The 17,205-nt window shown below is 46.5% G+C and overlaps 1 protein-coding gene across 1 annotated transcript in view; it reads right to left on the reverse strand.

Moving 5' to 3' along the window:
• The window catches only part of TOPAZ1 (testis and ovary specific PAZ domain containing 1), a 304,275-nt gene that overhangs the window by 84,832 nt on the left and 202,238 nt on the right, over positions 1-17,205 (reverse strand). The window contains 1 exon segment of the mRNA XM_030210899.1: positions 1,573-1,673. Within this exon segment, the coding sequence (XP_030066759.1) occupies positions 1,573-1,673 (101 nt within the window).

Below are 17,205 nucleotides of genomic sequence, written 5' to 3' on the forward strand. Positions count from 1 at the left end.
GCTAAAGCTTATTGTTTCCTAGTCTTGTTTCTTGTCTGTTTGCCTTGCCTGGTTCTTGGTTAGTCTGTGTGTAGTTTAGCTATTAGCATTATTGCCTTCACCTTCCTTAGTGGCTGCTTGGCAGCTTTCAGTCCTTGCCCTTTAACCTGTCTGTGTATCTTTCCTAGTGGCTGCTTGTCAGCTTTCAGTCCTGGTTCTTTAGTCTGTCCACTTTCTGTCTAGTGTTGTATTATTTGTCTGTGACTCCTAGCCTACTATTCTGCCTTGCCTCCCATGTTATTCCTTTCCCCTCTGAACCCTACTCTGCTTCAGTCAAGCTTGTTCTTGTACCTTGTCTCCTGTGTGAGAATCCTGAACCCTAACCCAGTTTCTGTCAAGCTTGTTCCTGTACCGTGTGTCCGGTGTGAGAATGCTGAAGTCCTGCAGGCTGCCCGCACCTAGGGGCTCAACCTCTGGGGAACAGCGGTCACCGCAGGTGAAGTTCAGTTGGTCCAGTCCTGTCTTTCCAGCTTTGCTTGCCTATAGCTTAGTTCCACTTCTATCTGTAGTCCTGTGTGTTCTTGCCTTCTTTGTCTGCATATGCAGCTCCTGTCTTGTTGGTTTGTTAATCCAGTTCTGGTTGGGGGGGTTTTGCCTGCTGCTGCCGCTCTACGACAGCAGCCCAAGGGCTCACGTTTGATCCAGTGTCCGAGAAGCCAGAGATCGTGACACCTATCCATGCTGTCTACCATTTTCAGTATCCTTGTCCCTCCCCACATGTAGCTTCTTTTCTCTTTCTTCCTCCTATACTTCCCCCACCTCTGAGGCCAGCATCTCTCCCTCTTTCTACCCTGTCACTCCTGCCCCCCTCACCTCTCCTGTTCCCCCTTGCAGTTTGGCATCTCTCTTTCAGTCCTTCCTTCACTCTGTTGGTCCAAGATCTCTTCCCCTCCCTCCCCCCATGTCTGGCATCTCTCACTCTCCTCCACGCCCCACATGAGCATCTCTCTCTCCCCACCATGGTCCAACATCTGCCCTTCTTTATCTCCTTTCCTAATCCAATCGCGGGTATGTCATCTCCCCCCCCCCCCCCCCCCAAATCATGGGTCTGGCATCTCTCCCTCCCATACCCTGTAGTCCTCCAAACTTATAGTAGGGCTGCAGGTAGCACAAGCACAGAAACATAGTGTACAATAATGGATATTAGTGTGAATTAGGTGCCAAGTGGCATATCAAAATAAAATGGGCTGTGTGGCACTTGGTGAATGCTAAGCTTTAGTAAACGTGGTCCCTAATTTCAAGTTATTTTCTTCTGAAGATCCACAGCATTGTGTTTTAGTTGTATAATAGCATGCATGCCAGCCTTGTCAGCTGAATCTGAAGACTACTTCATCAATGAAGTGTTCAATAAGCACTACCTGTTGGAGGCTGAGCTACTGCACAAAATTATTATTCTGTCCTAGTCAATTTTAAAAAACTTTTAAAGTCAAGTTATTCTTCTTCAACCAGTAAAGAATTCAGTTTCACAGTCATGATATTAAAAGTTACCTAGCACACTCTGCCCCAATCTGTATTTAATTAAAGATAAATTACCTTTATCCACTGCTTGCTTTTATGGTAAGAATATATTACAGAGATTCCAATCCGTCCCAGTAAGTTTTTGTCTACTCCATTATGATTTGGATCTTGGATTACTGAAAAGAGAATAATAATATCAAGAATCTATACATGGTCACATCTGAAGCAAGTGCACAGGGCTGGGGAAAGTAGGAGGGAGCGGTCGGTTCTGGAAGAAGGGTCAGCTTGAAGGAACCACTAGTTCACCTGTTTTCTAGGCTATATTTTATGATGGCTGAGGGAGGAGGTTTGGGATGTGGGTGGGGATAGGTAGTTTCAAAAACTGTGCATTAGTATATTGCTAAACCAGACCTTAATATGTTTAGGGGCCCTTTTACTAAGCTGCGTAACTGTCTATGCGTGCCCAAAGTGCGCCAAAAAGGAGTTACCGCCCAGCTCTTGTGGTAATTTCATTTCTGGCGTGTGTCCAATACGCTCATCCAAAAATAATTTTAATTCCGAAAGTGCGTATCGGACGCGCGCCAAGTGGCATTTGACATGTGTAGGTCATTACTGCCCGGTTATCGCGTGAGACTTTACCGCTAGGGGGCACTGCAGTGGACATCACAAATTGCTCCCAGCTGCATAGCTTCCTTACCTTGTGTGCTGAGTCTCCCAACCCCCCCCCCCCAAAACCCACTACCCACAACTCTACACCACTACCACAGCACTTAGGGATGAAGGGGGGCACCTACATGTGGGTACACTGGGTTTCGGGTGGGTTTTGGAGGGCTCACATTTACCACCACAAGTGTAACAGGTAGGGGGGGATGGGCCTGGGTCCGCCTGTTTGTAAGTGCACTGCACCCACTAAAAACTGCTCCAGGGACCTGCATACTGCTGTCATGGAGCTGGGTATGACATTTGAGGCTGGCAAAAAATGTTTTTTTAATTGGTTTTTTTTGGGTGGGAGGGGATTGGTGACCACTGGGGGAGTAAGTGGAGGTCGTCCCCGATTCCCTCTGGTGGTCATCTGGTCAGTTTGGGCACCTTTTCGAGGCATGGTCGTGAAACAAAAGGGACCAAGTAAAGTCGGCCAAATGCTCGTCAGGGACGCGCTTCTTTTTTCCATTATCGGCTGAGGACGGCCATCTCTTAACCACGTCCCCGTCCCGCCTTCGGTACACTGGCGACACGCCCCCTTGAACTTTGGATGTCCCTTGCTAAACAGGAAGTACCGCCGGGCTACCACAGCAGCCCAGTGGTACTTCCCACCCCTAGTGCACCATCATATCTCGCGCTACAAAAATATGAGTCACTTTTTCTAAGCAGCAGTAAGCCCAACGAGGTCTTACCACTTGCTAAACAGTACCACAACATTGCCTGAACATTGCCATAGAATGGAAAGCCTTCCTTTAAAGTGATCAGCACATGGTAAGGTGACGTCACACGCCGAGTGTAAAGATGCTAACAGTTGTGGAAGTAGCCAGCTGCCATTTCAATGTTGTTATGTCATTGGAAGTACAGGGGGTGAGCTGATCTCTTGGATGTGGTTATTAATGATTTTTCCCCTGACGCAGCCAATCATCGGTGAAACAGGGCTTCCCTGTCAGGATATGAAGAGAAAGCAGGACATAAGCTAATATAATCGCTGTGGAAATATCTGCTGGGATTTATAAAAGATTTTTTTTTACGTTATTGTTGCCATCCAAGGTAAGTAACATTTTGTTACATTTTTTTATCGTGTCTCCACCTATGAAGTGTTGTAGAGAGTGGATGGACAATATATTATGAAGTAATTTAATGTGAAGTTTTTTTGACTCATGATTCAAGAGGCACGCTCTCTTATTATATGGTGATTCCTTTGGAAGGAAGTGTTGCTGGTTATACTGAGGTCTTTTTTCGCCACAATTTTTCATGTATTTAAGTCCATGATTTCCCCTCAACACTTGACTATATTGTAGAAAACTGTGACGTAGTGGTGATTTACATTCTACATATTCTATATTGTTGGTTAGTAATACGATTGGAAAACACTCCAATCTCCACGGTTCCTCGGAGGACAACTCCAGAAGAAGAGGGAACCAAATCTGATGCGACCAGAAGGGAGCAATCAGAATCATGGTTCCGCAGTCTTGCTTGAGTTTCAGCAAAGTCTTCCCTACTAGAGGTATGGGAGGATACGCATACAGGATGCCTGCTCCCCAATGCAGGAGAAAGGCATCCGACGCTAGTCTGTCTTGGGCCTGAAGCCTGGAACAGAAATGAGGGACCTTGTGATAGATCTGAGTGGCAAAAAGATCCACCGAGGGGGTGCCTCACACTTGGAAGAGCTTGCGGGCGACACTCATGTCCAGTGACCACTTGTGAGGTTGCATTATCCTGCTCAGCCTGTCGGCCAGACTGTTGTTTACACCTGCCAGATAAGCTGTGATGGCGCGCCCAAAGCCACATCCAGATGGCTTCCTGACACAGAGGGCGAGATCCGGTGCTCCACTGCTTGTTGGTGTAATACATGGCAACCTGATTGTCTGTCTGAATCAATATGATTTGGTTGGACAGCCGGTCTCTGAAAGCCTTTAGAGCGCTCCAGATCGCTTGCAATTCTAGGAGATTGATCTGAAGACCTTTTCCCTGAAAGGACCAGGCTCCTTGAGTGTGAAGCCCATCTACATGAGCTCCCCACCCCAGGAGGGATGCATCCGTCATCAGAACTTTTTGTGGCTGAGGAATTTGGAATGGACGTCCCAAAGTCAAAATGGATCGAATCATCACCACTGCAGAGAATCGGAAGTCGGTGAACAGATTATATCCTCTAGAATCCCTGCAGCTTGATACCACTGGGAAGCTAGGGTCCATTGAGCTGATCTCATGTGTAGGCATGCCTTGGGAGTCACATGAACTGTGGAATCCATTTGCCTCAGAAGTCTCAACATCTGCCGAGCCATGATCTGTTGAGACATTCGAACTATGGACACCAGTGACAGGAGGTTGTCTGCCCTTGCCTCGGGAAGATAAGCTTGAGCTGTCTTCGTGTTCAACAGAGCTTTTGAACTGGGGTGAGATGGGACTTGATCACGAAACCTAGTAGTTCTAGCACCTGAATAGTTATTCGCATGGACTGTAGAGCGCCTGCCTTTGAGGTGCTCTTCACCAGTCAATCGTCGAGATAAGGGAACACATGCACTTCCAGTCTGCGTAGCGACGCTGCGACTACCGCTAGACACTTTGTGAACACTCTGGGCACAGACGCCAGACCAAAGGGCAGTACACAGAACTGAAAGTGCTGAGATCCTAGCCGAAATCGAAGATACTTCCTGTGAGCTGGGAGTATCGAAAATGTGTGTGTAAGCATCCTTTAAGTCCAAAGAGCATAGCCAATCGTTCTCTTGAATCATGGGAAGAAGGGTGCCCAGGGAAACCATCCTGAACTTTTCTCGGACTAGAAATTTGTTCAGGGCTCTTAGGTCTAGGATGGGACGCATCTGCCCTGTTTTCTTTTGCACAAGGAAGTACCTGGAATAGAATTCCAGCCCTTCTCCCCCTGGTGGAACGGGTTTGAACGCTAGGGCCTTCAGAAGGGCGGAGATTTCCTCTGCAAGTACCTGTTTGTGCTGGGAACTGTAAGAATGAGCTCCCGGTGGGCAATTTAGAGGTTTGGATTCCAGATTAAGGGTGTATCGTGACCGTACTATTTGAAGGGCCACCTTTGGTGAAAAAATATCAACCTCCTTCCAACCGGCAAGTCGTCCGGCACGGACACTTTTACAGAGGCTATGCTTAACTGGAGCCAGTCAAAAGCCCATTCCCTGCTTTTGCTGGGGAGCAGCACGGGCCTTAGACGCATGCTGTTGATGAGAACGAGCACGCTGGGGTTGAGCCTGGGAAGGCTGCCGAGAAGCAGGAGTGTACCTATGCCTAGGTTAGGAACAGGGAGCACTCCTCTTCCCCCCAAAATACCTCTTAGATGAGGAGGTAGTAGCAGAAGACGCCCGGTGGGAGAAAGAATCCATAGCATCATTATGCTTCTTGATCTGATCAACAAGATCGTCTACTTTTTCACAAAAAAGGCTGTCCCCCCAGCAAGGAACATCTGCCATTCACTGCTGGACCGAATGATCCAGGTCAGAGACACTCAGCCATGAGAGTCTACGCATCACTATACCTTGAGCAGCGATTCTGGATGCTACATCAAAAGTGTCAAACGTACCCCTGGCCAGGAATTTTCGACACGCCTTCTGCTGCCTGACCACCTGGCAAAAAGGCTCGGCTTGCTCCAGAGGGAGCGCATCAACCAAGCTAGACGGTTGCCTTATCGAGTCCCGCAAGTGAACGCTCGTGAAGAGCTGGTATGACTGGATCTTGGCAGTGAGCATAGCGGCCTGATACATCTTCCTCCCAAAAGAATCAAGAGTCCTAGCTTCTCTGCCTGGGGGGGCGCCGAAGCACAGTCTCTAGTACTCCTGGCTCTCTTGAGGGTGGAATTCACCACCATAGAATTGTGGGGTAACTGAGACCTCATCAATCCAGGTTCACCGTGGATCTAATATTGGGATTCAGCTTTTTTTGGGACCACGGGGCCAGACAGAGGGGCTGGCCAGTTTCGCATAAGGACTTCCTTCAGTACCTTATACAGAGGGACTGCCACAGCCTCTTTAGGTGGAGAAGAATAACCCAGAACTTTGATCATCTTAGTCCTGGGCTCATCCTCAACCTCCACAGGGAAGGGAATAGCCGTAGGCATTTCCTGGACAAAAGAGGAAAAGGAAAGACTCTCCAGTGGAGATAGTCTCCTCTCTAGTGGAGGGGAAGATTCAGAGGGAATCCCATAGGACTTATCAGAAGAAAAGTACCTGGGATCTTCCTATGACTCCCATGAACGCTCCTACTCAGTATCGGATAAGACCTCTGTCAAGGTACTTCGACACTGAACCTGTCTCAACGCCGGGGAACTATGTCCTCGATGGCGATGTCGAGAGGCCGACGCCTGATCAGACTGCGACGAAGCTCCCTCCACCGACGTCGAAGAGGAGTTGACCTCGGTAGCAGCCGATGCCAATGCCACAGGCAGCACCGTGGTCAGGGACCTCACCACAGGAGAAGGGCCAGACATCGCTGCAGCAGACGGTACAGAAGGCGCAAGCACCCCCGACACCGAAGCTGACTGTCTTAGCAGTCCCTCCAGAAGTTCTGGAAACAAGGCCCGGATGCGCTCGTCGAGAGCAGCCATCGGAGAAGGCTGCGGGGTTGGTGGAACAGGCGGTGTCAGAATCCATGGAGGCTCATGAGCAGGTACCGGGCTGCTAGGAGACCAACGCATCGGCACCTCCTGTATCGAGGGGGAGCGATCCTCTCGGTGCCGACTCTCTCAACGCCCTGGAGCTCCCGGTACCGTGTGTCGAAGGAGAATGATGACGGTGCTTCTTCACCTTCGCTTGACGCCCGTCGAGACTCCTCGGTACCGACGAGGAAGACGTGGAATCCTCACGTTTCCTCGGGGCCGGGTCCAACGAAGGCCGGTCCCGGGGGGCCTGCATAACAGGAGGCCTCGAGACAGGTGGAGACCCACTCGATGCTTCACTGCTCCCAGCGCGAGTTGGTTTCTCAGCAGCCATTACCTCTCTTCCCAACGTTGATGCCGCAGCCGACCTCGGTACCGACATAGATGTCGAAGGACCGGACCGAGCCCCAAAAACCTTCTCTCGTTGGGCTTCTCAAGACGCTTGGGGGACACAGACTACAAGCGGCTGGGCTATGGTCGGGCCCAAGGCACTGGATACACCAAGCGTGGGTATCGGTACCCGAGATAGTCCGGTTGCACCGAGTACAACGTTTGAAGCCGCTGGGTGTCTTCGATGATAGAGAAGGGAAAATGGCTTCGGTGAAATCAAAAGACACAATTGTGCCTGATAAAATAAAAAAGGGCACAAAAGTAAGGGAAAAAACCGGCCGCGATGAAAAATAAAGGAAACTTGAAAGGAGAGAAAAACTAAAAGTACACAATGGGAACTTCTTTTTTTTTTTTTAACCACAAAAATAATTAAACAAGAAAAATTAGGAGAAAAAACGAAAACTTGATGACTCTTTCCTGGGCCTGAGAGGAGCACAGAAAAAAAACTACCGTACCTCAATGTGGAAAAAAGAAAACTAAGGGGTATGCTCGCGCAATGGGCGGGAAGTTGTCCACACATGCGCGGTGCACGTGATTCACGCACCAGAAGACTGTAGGCAAAAAAGTTTTTATTTTTGCTTCAAAATTTGTTCCGTTTCCTGGGCCGATACGGATGTCGACCCACATGTGAGAATAAGCAGCCTGCTTGTCCTTGTAGAAGGATTATTATGGTAGTTTAATTACTAGGGAACCTCAATCCTCTATGCTTTTTTTTTTTTTAATTTTTTATGCTTTATTCAAATTTACATTTATGCAATACAACATAAATCGATCAAGACAAAAATAAGGAAAATCAGATCAAAGTGGAAATTATCCAACATTATATCGACCACAGATTATGATCCAAGATCTAGGAAAATAACTGTAAAATCTAAAAATAGTCAATTTAAGTGAACAGAGAGAGGTGACGGTAAATCGCAGCCGAGTAGCGCCTAATACAGTGCCTATTACACATTATTCTTTCGAGGAAATAATTCTTGTAATTTTTCTGGGTCAAAGAAAATATATGATATGGAATTAATAGTAATAAAGACATTTACAGAGAAACCTCAATTGAAAGGTTCCTCCTAAACGGAGAACTCTTTCTTTTAACAACAGGAAAACTTTTCTTCTTCTTTGGGTATCTTTGGAAAAGTCTGGAAAAATCTGTATTTTTGACCCTAGAAAAGTGGAGTTCATATGGTGAAAATAAAGTCTCAGGATATTATTACGATCTGTTTGCAGAGCAAATGTAACAAGCAATGTAGTTCTCTCAGTTATAACCTCCATAGAACTTTCTAGGAAGTCAGTTAAATTCGTAGCAGCTTGAGGATTTTGAGGAATATCACCCCCTCTTGCACCAGAAATGTATTGTACTCTAATAATAGGTGGGACTCCCTCGGAGGGGACCCCCAGTATCTCATGCACATATTTCCTCAGTGCTGGGATGAGTGGAGATTTTGGAAAATTAAGAAAACGTAAGTTATTAATACGAATTTGATTTTCAAGGAAATCTATTTTATGCTGCTGAAAATTAGAGCTTTTCATCAACATTTCTGTTGAAGATTTCACAACTTTAAAGTCATTGTCCAAAACATTCAATTTAGTTGTATGCTCTGCAACTTTAAGAGAGATATCTATTTGAGTTGCTTTACCTCCGCCAATTCTCAACGTTAGGATTCGGGCAATCTGTTGTACGTTGGAGTTTAGGCCTTGTATCGCTTCCCATAAGGCTTCTAGGGTAATAGCTGTAGGTCTTTTCAAATCTCCCAGCACTACGGAGGGCACGCTCAGATTCACTGTGGACGATACACTCGCCTGCAACGGTGTTCCTTCTGGCGTTGAGGAAGCAGCGGGGTCTCCACAAATGAGCGCAGGGGACCGACTTCCGGATACCTCGCTCCGTTCCACCACTGAATCCTGCCTCTCTCCTGGCCTTGGGGGTACAGCCGTTGGGGAAGGGCTCAACGAGACTCCCTCGGTGCTCAGGTCAGTAAGATTGTCCGGACCGCCCGTAGCGAGACCGCCAGCTCCCGTCGTCAGCAATCCCACTTCTGCCAGAGTCATCTGACGCAACGGAGCTGGTTCCACCCTGCCTGCGGAGATAAGTGCACTGGGTTTACCCTTTCGCTTGCCCATAACGGTAAGCGAATCTCCGTTTGCAGATTTCAGTGGAGTTAGGAGAGAGCTAGACGCATGTCCGCTCAGCTAGACGCCATCTTGGATCTTCCTCCTCTATGCTTTTTTAACATAGTAAAGACACTCAGTCAAGTCTGGACATTACAGAAACAGATCTCACAACAAGTTCTAGTCGACTATTTTTCTGAGATGATTAGCTGTTTATGGGGTTCACTGGGATCTACCTCTCAAATACTGAGGAGAATAATGCACTTCTGAGTTTCTTGTTTATTTACAGTATTACAATTGCTGATAATTCAGTTGTTAAAAGCCACTATTTCAGTGCATAACTCATTTCCCCTCACAAATGATCAAGTAATTTTATAGGTGTGTTTTGGGGTAGATTTGGGGTGAAGCACACATGAAATCACAAGGTACATGCATACTTTACACAAACATTTATACCTGCTTCTAAGCAGGCATAAATATTCATGGTCTAATTTTAGATGCCATTTCAGCAGGATCTCTACTAATATTTTATAAAGACACATAGAGGGGCATTTTCAATATGACGTCTAAGTCCGACTTATCTGAATAGGAAAGAAGGTCACTATTGCTCCCTTATCTTGTCTGAGCTCCCCAAAACCAACTACCCTCAACTGTACACCATTACAATAGCCCTTACGGGAGAAGGGGGCACCTTTATGTGGGTACAGTGGGTTTCTGGTGAGGTTTGGAGGGCTCACAGTTTCTTCCACAAGTGTAACAGGTAGGGAGAGGTATGGGCCTGGGTCCACCTGTCTGCAGTGCACTGCACCCACCACTAGACTATTCCAGGGACCTGCATGATGTTCTAATGGACCTGAGTATAACATCTGAGGTTGGCAAGTAATGTTTTTAATCACATTTTTGGGGGGGGAGGGAGCTAGTGACCACTGGGGGAGTAAGGGAAAGTCACCCCTGATTCCCTCCAGTGGTCATCTGGTCATTTAGGGCATCTTTCATGCCTTATTTGTTATAAAAACAGGTCTAGCTCAAAACGTCTTAGTGTTAGCCTTGGACGGTTTTGTTCTGTTCCATTATGGCTGAAAAACGTCTAAGTGTTAGGAATGCCCAAATCCCACCCTTAACACGCCCCTAACATGCCCTCTTGTGATTTGAACACACTTCTGATGGACTTCATAGAAAAACATCTAAAAATTGGATTTGAAAATACCAATTTGGATGTTTTTGTGAGAAAAACGTCCAAATGCAGATTTATGCCACTTTTTGGATGTTTTTCTCTTTTGAAAATCAGCCCAACAGATTCCTATGGTGCTCATTTTGAGACATCCATCTGCTGAAAAAAATCCAAATCATGATTTTCAAAAGGCAGAATTTGGATGTTTTATACTGCAGTTCGTCCAAATAGCAAGGGGATGTGTTGGAGGCATTTTTTGGTCAGGACTAGGGAGGACCCAAAATTAGGATGTCTTTCATTGATAATGGAACAGGAAAAAACGTTCAAGGCAAAAAAGGAGGATGTTTTTATCTAGATCTGTTTCAGGTGTAAATCCCACTTTAACTCTTATTTCTGAATAAATATTTGAACCCTCCTGGAACATAGAAATACTTACTGTACCTGAATTTATAAGACACCTGCAAGCATGATGGCTATTGTAGTGGTGTACTTTTAGGTAAAGTAGGCGTTTATCTTTTCTTGGAGGGCTCATATTAACATATAAATGAATTTAGGATTTGTACCTGGGTTCCATTGTTTAAAGTCCACTGGACTGACCACTAGGTTGCCCTTCTGTTCTGCAAGGATGTCTGTGTGGCCATTGTTGTACAAATGCTGCCCAACAGATGTTTTTGTGCCTGCTTTTTGGCGTTTATATTTGGACGTTTCATTTTGGAAAATAGCTATTCATTTTGGATGTTTTCAGCACAAGAATGCCATTCTCACGTATGTTCAAACAGGAAATCCTTTTTCCTGTTCGAAGAAGGTTCTGAGAAGGACGGTATTTTTGGACATTATCAGCAGGATGAAAAAGCTGGTTAAACAGGTTTATGTGTGTACAAAGCATTATAAAGGGAGGACGTGACATTACTACCCCAAATGGGAGCTTAAGCAGTGAATTCTGCTCCATCCCCTTCTAAGAGCACTTAAATCAGGAGCCTGAAGTGTTATTGTTTGGCAAGGAGTGACTATGCCCATATATACCAAATGGGCACTAAAAAGAAGCAGATAGATCTGCAAACATACTCGGCGCAAGTGAGGGCAGCAAGATGGTGGGAGATGACACTGTATGGAGGCGGCTGGAGTAAAGCGTTGAGGCAGATACGAGCCCAAATAGTGAGGATGCCCGTCTGCTGTCCAAGGAGGAGATTAGGACATTTTATACAGGCTTAATCAAAACACTGCGGCACTGTGCAGAGAGATTGTGGCCCTGGTGGTTGATTTGTGGTCAGATATTGCAGATTTGGGTTGCAGATTGGAAGATACAGAGACTCAACTGGATGAACACGTGGACAAAATGGATACTGTAGAGACCATACAAATTGATCATCATCAGCAACATGCAGAATTCTCAGCCAAAACTGGAAGATTTAGAGAACTGCAGCCAGCGGTGCAACTTAAGAATCCAGGGATAAACAGAGGCAGGGGGTCTGTGATGTAAACAGAGCAGAACAAATAGCAGACCACCAATGCAGAGAGTTTATACAAGAACTTTAATTTCAACATATGAATATATATGCCTGATGTGGCCATATTTCGCCAAATAGGCTGTGTCAGAGGCAAAACTGTCAAATAAAATAATATAATTAAAAGCTTCAACATTGAGAAAATGGTTGGACTCTGAACAAGGTATCATGTGCTTATCACAAAATTAGCATATAACAGGGGGTCACGTGATGCAGTGATCGGCGGTGGATGTGTTTTCCACTAGCTGCTCAGGACCCCGTCTCCAACCTTGAATTTTCATCAACTTCCTTGGTCATAAATAAGCAACCTCTCCTTTATAAAAGTTCCTAGACCTTATGGACAAATTTCTTACACAATTGGGGATGGCTGCAGCAGCAAAACCTCAAAACGCAAGGACAAGCGGTTGAGAACGGCGGAAAACAAAATGGCGCCCACGCTCCCAGCAGCTTCCCCGCCTCACTTCTCAGTCGATTCCATGATTGTGGAGCTTACAGACTCGGTAGTAAGAGCTTTGGACCCCAGATTCACACAACTTTCAGATCAATTAGCAGGGTTAACATCATTAACCTCGGAGCTTACCCGCCGCACGGGTGAACTGGAGGCTAGAGTGTCTGAAGTGTAAGACACCCAGCAGGAGCAGACAGGCCATATTGAAAGACTGGAATGACTGATTACTGAATACCAACAAAAATTGGATGATCTAGAAAATCGCTCCCGCCTTGAGAATTTGCACTTCGTGGAATTTCCAGAGTCTATTGCAGAGGGACAGACGCTGGAGACTTGGCTTTTGGCGACATTCCCGGAAGCAGGCGGAGGACTGATCCGCTTGGATAGAGCACACCGGGTGGGCAAAAAACACCCACGTGAGACGAGGCCAAGGGTGCTTATTGCAAAGTTTCATAACTATTCTCAAAAGGTGGCAGTGCTACGTTTGTACAAAGGCAGTAAGGAAGATATAAAATTTGAGGAAGGCCTGATCAAAATATTTCAAGACTACTCAGCAGTATTAACTGCCTGTTGCCAGGCTTTCACCGTGGTGTGCGCCTGACTGGTAGAGAAGAAACAGAGATTCATCCTGCAGTACCCGGCTACCCTGAGAGTGCTCACAGACAACTGCTGGAAATCAATCTCGACCCCAGAAGCAGCAACCAAATGGACAAACCAACCCCAGGAGCATGGATGAAGACGAGGGAACCTCAACCACCAAATAACTATCTGTTGCATTTAAGACTCAGCAGTTTAGCTGCAATATCAGCCTGGAAATTCCGTGGTATAAGAATATACCTGTGGCCATTTGGACATAGACCTCTCTGTCTAGTCTGTCCTGTGCTTCCCCCAAGAGCGTTATATCAGTGTGGATGGTTATCAGAGGCCTATATACGTTAAACCAGTCACTGCAACTCTATAAGGAAGGTAATGATTTGTTAAGTAGTGTTGGAGGTTGGAGACGGGGCTCCTTTTGCATTATAGAGCCCTACTTTGTTGGCCGGGTTTGCCTGGCAAAGTATGCTTGTCAGGGACAGGGATTTGGGGGAGGTTGGGGGGAGCAGAGAGTGGGAGGGGTGGAATGGGAGGGGGGGGAAGGGGATTGGGAAGGGCTTGGGGGAGAGTCTTGTTGAGCCTAGCAAACCGCCATTGAAAGCTTATATGGAAGTGACTAGTGGAGTGTGTAGAAACACTGGAATCTGTTTGAAGGGAGTGGGAGACCCGCAATTATTAAATTTGCTTATGTTGGTATGTATATGTTAAACTTAGCCTCAGGGGTTATGGCTGGGAGACCCAGGGCAATTGATATTCCAGGTCTAGTCAACCTCTCAGGTTTTTAGCCAGAGTAAATGACTAATCATTCAGCACTCAGATTAGTATCCTGGAACGTATCGGGAATCACTTCCCCTGTTAAACGAACTAAAATTCTTACTACACTTAAACATCATAAAGCATCAATTGCTTGTTTACAAGAGACAAAACTATCAGACGTAGAACACCAAAAATTAAAACAACAGTGGGTGGGAGAATGTTACTTTTCGTCCTCAGCAGGGTGCAGAGGGGGCATGGCCATTCTTCTTAAGCGTGGCCTCCCTTTAACATCACATCTAGTAGAGAAGGACTCAGAGGGTAGATATGTCCTAATTCATTTTGCATTACATTGGTTAGGAATGTTACATTTGTGCAATCTATGGCCCCAATAACTACGATGCTAATTTCTTTCAATCCCTAGTTCAACTGGGCCTGAAATATGATTCAGCGCCATGGATTATGTTAGGAGACTTCAATCAGGTCTTAGACCCCACTCTATATAGGTCAACGCCTACGGCCTGCGGAGCACTAGGAAGGGGGACGGGCCTCCCATATCTGTGTAAAATGCTAGATTTAGTAGACCCCTGGCGCCTCCTGCAGCCCACACAACTAGACTACACCCACCTTTCAAGAGTCCACCAGACATGGTCCCACCTTATCACCACCTCCCTGTTCTCACGAGTAAGTTCAGCATAGATGGGTCCTATGGCGGTCTCAGACCACACCCCAATCTAGGTGGCTTTGACGCTGGGGGTTAGCGCTCGAGATCTCAGTCGTTGGAGATTCCCCGTTTATATGACTGACAATTCAGATTTTAAAAGCTTTGTAGCTCAGAAGTGGGCAAATTATTTAGAAACAAATCAAGGTCACCAAGATACTCCGTCCCTGTTCTGGGAAACGTCTAAAGCAGTGATGCGCGGCGAAATAATTAGTTACATGAGTGCCCAAGCAAAAAGATTAGAACAAGGCATTATCTTACTAGAACGCCGTTATAAACAAGCTAAACAAGCACATCAAAACCACTCATCTAGGGTCACCTATGATCAAATGATAGCAACGCTGGCAGCTCTGAATTCATTAATTCATGAGCGTACAAAAAAATCTCTCTCTTACCGACACTTCCAATATTTTAAGTTTGGTGTTCACGTGGGAAAGCTCCTGGCTAGGGTGGCAAGAACGTGGTCGCCACAAAATTTTATCACAACTTTAAAAGGCTCAGATGGAAAGAGGAGAACTAATCCAACTGACATTTTGCAAAACTTCTATGATCATTTCTCCCAAATGTTCAGGGCAGGCCACTCACAGATGGGGCCAGCGGTGATAGATTATTTGGAGGATTCCGGGATCCCTCAGATTCCATTAGAAGCATGTGCCAAACTCAGTGCCCCCCTACGTGCCCAGGAAGTCCAACAAGTAATTCGATCCCTCCCAACGGGCACTAGTCCAGATACTGAATCAACAGGTGTGTGTCCCACTAACCATGTTCTATGACAAGGTAGTAGAGAGGGAGACCTTTCAATCCCGGGCAAATGAGGCTGTCATAACCCTGGTACCTAAACCGGGTAAATCTCATGACTCTCCAGAGGCTTTTCGACCAATCTTGCTACTTAATTTAGATGTAAAAATATTAGCGAAAAGCTTAGTAGACAGGCCAAACACCTATCAAATATTGTGGGGGATCATCAGGTGGGTTTTGTCAAAGGTAGGCACCCGGGACTGAACGTATGTACAGCCCTCCTCGCGATGGCACATAGCCAGGCACTCCACACACCCCTGCTGTTAGTGAGCCTGGACGCGGAGAAAGCCTTCGATCAGGTACAATGGGACTATCTTTTTGAGGTGCTGAGGTATGTTGGCTTAGGGGGATGGTTTCTCCAGGTGATTCCCTCCTTATATGCAGAACCGAAAGCCCGTATAACAGCGAATGGGCTGTATTTGGAGGCTTTCCCAATCGGTAGAGGCACTAGACAGCGGCTGTCCCTTATCCCGATTATTGTTCCTGCTGTACCTTGAGCCGTTTTTGCGCACTTTAATGAAAGACCCCGGGATCTTGGGTATGGCCATGCCAGGACTCTCGGTCAAGGCACTGGCCTACGCGAATGATATCCTCCTCACACTCACAAATCCACAACATGCACTACCTGGACTGCTTGAGGCGGTGAGGGAATTTGGCTACTACTCGGGCTTTAGGCTTAATCTGCACAAGTCAGTGGCATTGCCCACTCAGCCCTCTATCAGCAACCAGTGGGAGGGAGAGTTTCCTATTAAGTGGGAGACCGACCACATTAAATATCTAGGGGTCTACATTCTAGTTAATCTAAATCAGATATACAGAATCAATATTAAGCCACTGTGGACTTCCACAAAGACATCATTATCAATGTGGCAACACCTCCCTCTATCTCTCTGGGGTAGAGTCACATTATATAATATGTTAATAGTGCCTAAATAGATACACATAGTTCAGGTATTATCACTCTTCCTTACACATAAAGACGATATGGGCCTATATTGCCTGCTACGACAGTTCCTTTGGAATGGCCGCAGGAGCGGGTATCGATGGCATGAACATATCTTCTCAGAAACAGGGGCGGTTTGGGGACTCTTAGTATTAAATTAATCTCTGTGGCTGGTTGTATGAGGCATCTATCAGACTGGTTCAGAGGCACATCACACTTCTCTTTCCCTGACACGGAATGCTTGATGCTGGGAGCCACACACTTCAGTTATTGGCTACATGCGAGACCGGGCCAAATACACACACACCAGCACACCTGACGTTCCTCTTCTCCTCTTTGAGGAGGGCATGGAAGTGGGTCTGCAAATATTATAAGGTCAATCAGCATCCCTCCCCACTTCTGCCACTTTCTGGAAACGCATACTTTCCGGTGGGGAGCTCCTCGGCCCCTTTCGAGCGACTGAGAAGCAAAGGGACTATCTTTCTATTTCAAGTATTAACCGAGGAGGGCACTCTGAAGTCCTCTGCAGATCTACAGGTCAGCAGGGGCCTTCCCGCACAGGATTTCCTAACTTATTTTCAGTTGAGACACTACATAGTGTCTCTGCCAAGGAATTCTCTCACATCAGGTGTATGGGAAAAGCTTGTAGAGATTTATGATCTGGAGGCCCAGTTTTTTTTTTTTGTTACATTTTTTGTACCCCGCGCATTCCCACTCATGGCAGGCTCAATGCGGCTTACATGGGGCAATGGTTAAGTGACTTGCCCAGAGTCACAAGGAGCTGCTTGTGCCTGACGTGGGAATTGAACTCAGTTCCTCAGTTCCCCAGGACCAAAGTCCACCACCCTAACCACTAGGCCACTCCTCAAATATTACCACACTAAACTAAGAGAAGATGCGCCGGCAGTGGCGTATGGGTCTCTGGCACAGAGATGGTCCTTAGAATTGGGGTGCCATGT

The sequence above is a fragment of the Microcaecilia unicolor genome, chromosome 1, assembly GCF_901765095.1.
Source record: "Microcaecilia unicolor chromosome 1, aMicUni1.1, whole genome shotgun sequence".
Taxonomy (NCBI): Eukaryota; Metazoa; Chordata; class Amphibia; order Gymnophiona; family Siphonopidae; genus Microcaecilia; species Microcaecilia unicolor.